The sequence below is a fragment of the Erigeron canadensis genome, chromosome 7 (genome assembly GCF_010389155.1).
Source record: "Erigeron canadensis isolate Cc75 chromosome 7, C_canadensis_v1, whole genome shotgun sequence".
Lineage (NCBI taxonomy): Eukaryota > Viridiplantae > Streptophyta > Magnoliopsida > Asterales > Asteraceae > Erigeron > Erigeron canadensis.
The window spans coordinates 24155349-24158380 of NC_057767.1; the positions used below are offsets into that span (position 1 = coordinate 24155349).

Here is a 3032-nt window from a genome sequence, read left to right on the forward strand (position 1 = left end):
TTCGCAGCTGTTCCTCTAATCTTGCAACCTAAATCCGCAATTTTCTCAGATTATTATGTTTAAATTATAGGAAGTGATATATATTCACAACAAAATTTTGCCATTTATAATAATTACACGCATTTACTGCATAGTGTTGTAGATGGCAGATTTGGGTTGTAAATAATACCAATGTATTACTCAAGATAATAATCTTGGTTACATTAGTATTGGTGTTTCACCCAAATTATGAAAAGATTTGGACTATAGGAAAACTGTATATGATTAAATAAATATTACTCAAGATAATAATCTTCGTTACATTGGTATTAGTGTTTCACTCAAATTATGAAAAGATTTGGACTATAAATATGGGAAAACTGTATGGGGATGATATACGTATTGCGGCTGTACCCATCTTATATATAGATATCCAAACCTAATTAACTGTCGATTCGCAGGGGGAATAGAAAAAACAAAACATAAGTAAGCAAGAGTTGAAGGAAACGATGATAAGTGGAGATAAACGGGTTCCAACACTAAAAGATACGTATTCACTTCCCCGCCCTCTTCCTCAATGGCCTTCTTCTCCTCAAGGTACTTTTTTATTTATTCATTCATTCTTAGTGATTATATATGTTTTAGGTTGTTTGTACTTGAAAATTTTGTTTTTTTTATACTAGATTAGTAAAGTTTGTATTTATATGTTTATTGGATACTATTGTATCATACTCAATGCTTAATTAATAGAAATTCATCCAAATTCGTATTTGTATTTTTATCGATTTTTGTTTGTTATATGTTGTGCAGCAGCAGCAGCAGGAGGTCAAAAAGGTGGTTTCGCAACTGGAATAATAAACATCGGAGAATTAGAGATTGCCATGGTTAAAAAGTTTGAAGGTATATGTTCTATCTTCCCACCTGGTATTTGGACTAACAGTGGTATGTCATTTTTTAAACCCGTGTCTGTACCCGATGGCTTCCACATCTTTGGTCACTTTTCTCAGCCATTAGATCAAAAACAACTTTCAACCGGCTACCTTCTTGTTGCCCGAGAGGCTGCTTCCAGAAAGACCTCTAATGATCCTCCTCTAAGCTTTCCAGTGACTTTTGGTTATTGCTGGAGTACCTCGTCTTGTTACTTGTGGAAGCCATGCCCTCCTTGTGGTTATCAAGCTATGGGATACGTAGTTACCACTTCTGCAGATAGGCCTCCACGTGATACTGTTGTTTGTGTTCGAGACGATCTTGTTTTACCTTTAGAAATTGAGGATTATGAGCCGTTTGATTTTGCCAGCGGCAAAGTTTCTGTTATGAGCTCTGTTATAGGTGCTAATATCGGACATATTTTTGCCAATGATAAGGTGCTCACTGTCCGTTGCTTGAGAAATTTGAACCACACGAATGTTTTTGAAGCAATGCCAAACCTAGAGCAAGTGGAGGCGCTAATTAAGCATTACGGGCCCACGGTTTACTTCCATCCAGATGAGGTTTACTTACCATCATCTGTGCCCTGGTTTATCAACAAAGGATACTCACTCGATTCACAAACGGGCGGTGACTTTTGCTTCGACGATGACGTCATGCGTGGTGCTAATCTTGAAGACGCGAAGCTTTATGCTTATGTTAAACCAGCTTTAGGTGGTATTTTTACCGACATTGATATGTGGATCTTTTTCCCCGCTCAAGGACTCGAAAGATTTACAGCACTGATGTTATTTAACGCCGAGCTTCGTAAGATAGATCAACATGTGGGTCATTGGGAGCATTTCACGCTCCGGATAAACAACTTTGACGGTCAACTCTGGCGGGTGTATTTCTCAGGGCATAATGGCAGCGGGGAATGGGTTGACGTTGGTAATTTGGAGTATACCCAGGGAACAAACAAACCGATTGTTTATTCATCCAAATCGTGTCATAAAACTTTCCCGAACGCTGGGAAACACATCCAAGGGTACACGAAGCTTGGGATAGGGATAGGAATGGAGTTAGATGCTGAAAAAAGTGACCGGTTTATAGATTCAAGCAAAAAGTATCAGATTATTGCGGCTGGATATCTCGGTGGTGTTGTGGCAGAACCAGAGTGGTTGAAGAATATGCAGGAATGCAGGCCGGAGAGGGTCTTTTATAGCGGGCGAGCTAAGCTGGAAAAGATAATAGAAAAGATGCCGCGTTTCATCCAGCCGTTGATTCATCGCTTACCACTAGAGCTTTATGATGAGGTGCGGCACCCGCGGCCCACACAGCCGACGGAACCTGGTATGGGGATGAAAGATGGCAATCTCTACATTTGCATAGATGGTAGCGTTTATAGTCTATAGGCAGCTTTGTTTATAGTCTTTTTTCTACTATCACATCAAGGAAAAAGACAGACAAGGAAATCTCATGTTCTGTTATGCTAAAGTGCTGCGATCGAGTTTATGTTTGTTTTGTTCTTTCTTTTAAGCTATAGATTTGCTAACAGAAAAAAGTACTCGTATTAATTGTGTTTGCTTATTATGTAAAAGTTCACGATTTTAGTTATGTGTTTGCTTGTTCTTTCTTTTTTTCTCCAGCCTATTGTCATCCATAAAATATATGCCATTTTCGAGTGATCAATTCATCCCATTTTTAAGTATGAAGACTTTTTGTCTACTTAAAAACAGTATGAAGACTTTTTGTCTACTTAAAAAGTATGAAATCTCATCACTTAGGATGATACCTTGATCAGCCAAATATAAGGATCTAGAAAAAGCGTCCAAAGGATATAAGTTAGTGCCTTGGAACTGCGAGATAGATCAAGCTGATCATGTAGACGTAATTTACAAATGAAACCGATCTTTTCCCTGTTATAAAAGAAAAACATTGTCTTTTAAGGTCAGTTGTTTCCTTTGATTGATATTGTTTATATCCATACATGAAATCTTTCAATGAAAATGATGATGATACTAGTATTTTACCGTACTATCCTGAGACCTGAGATGTAGTATCATTATAATCTTTTCTGTACATAAAACGATGTGAAGAGATACAAATTAGACATGAAGAGAAAGAACTATCAAGAAGAGAATTGT

General features: G+C 37.6%; 1 protein-coding gene across 1 annotated transcript; it reads left to right on the forward strand.

Annotated features, from left to right (window-relative positions):
• Window positions 1-488: 488 nt before the first annotated feature.
• Window positions 489-2300, forward strand: LOC122609135. The gene is made up of 2 exons (XM_043782193.1): window positions 489-576; window positions 790-2300. The coding sequence occupies exons 1-2, from the start codon at window positions 489-491 to the stop codon at window positions 2298-2300; spliced, it is 1599 nt and encodes a 532-aa protein (XP_043638128.1).
• The last annotated feature ends 732 nt before the right edge of the window (window positions 2301-3032 follow it).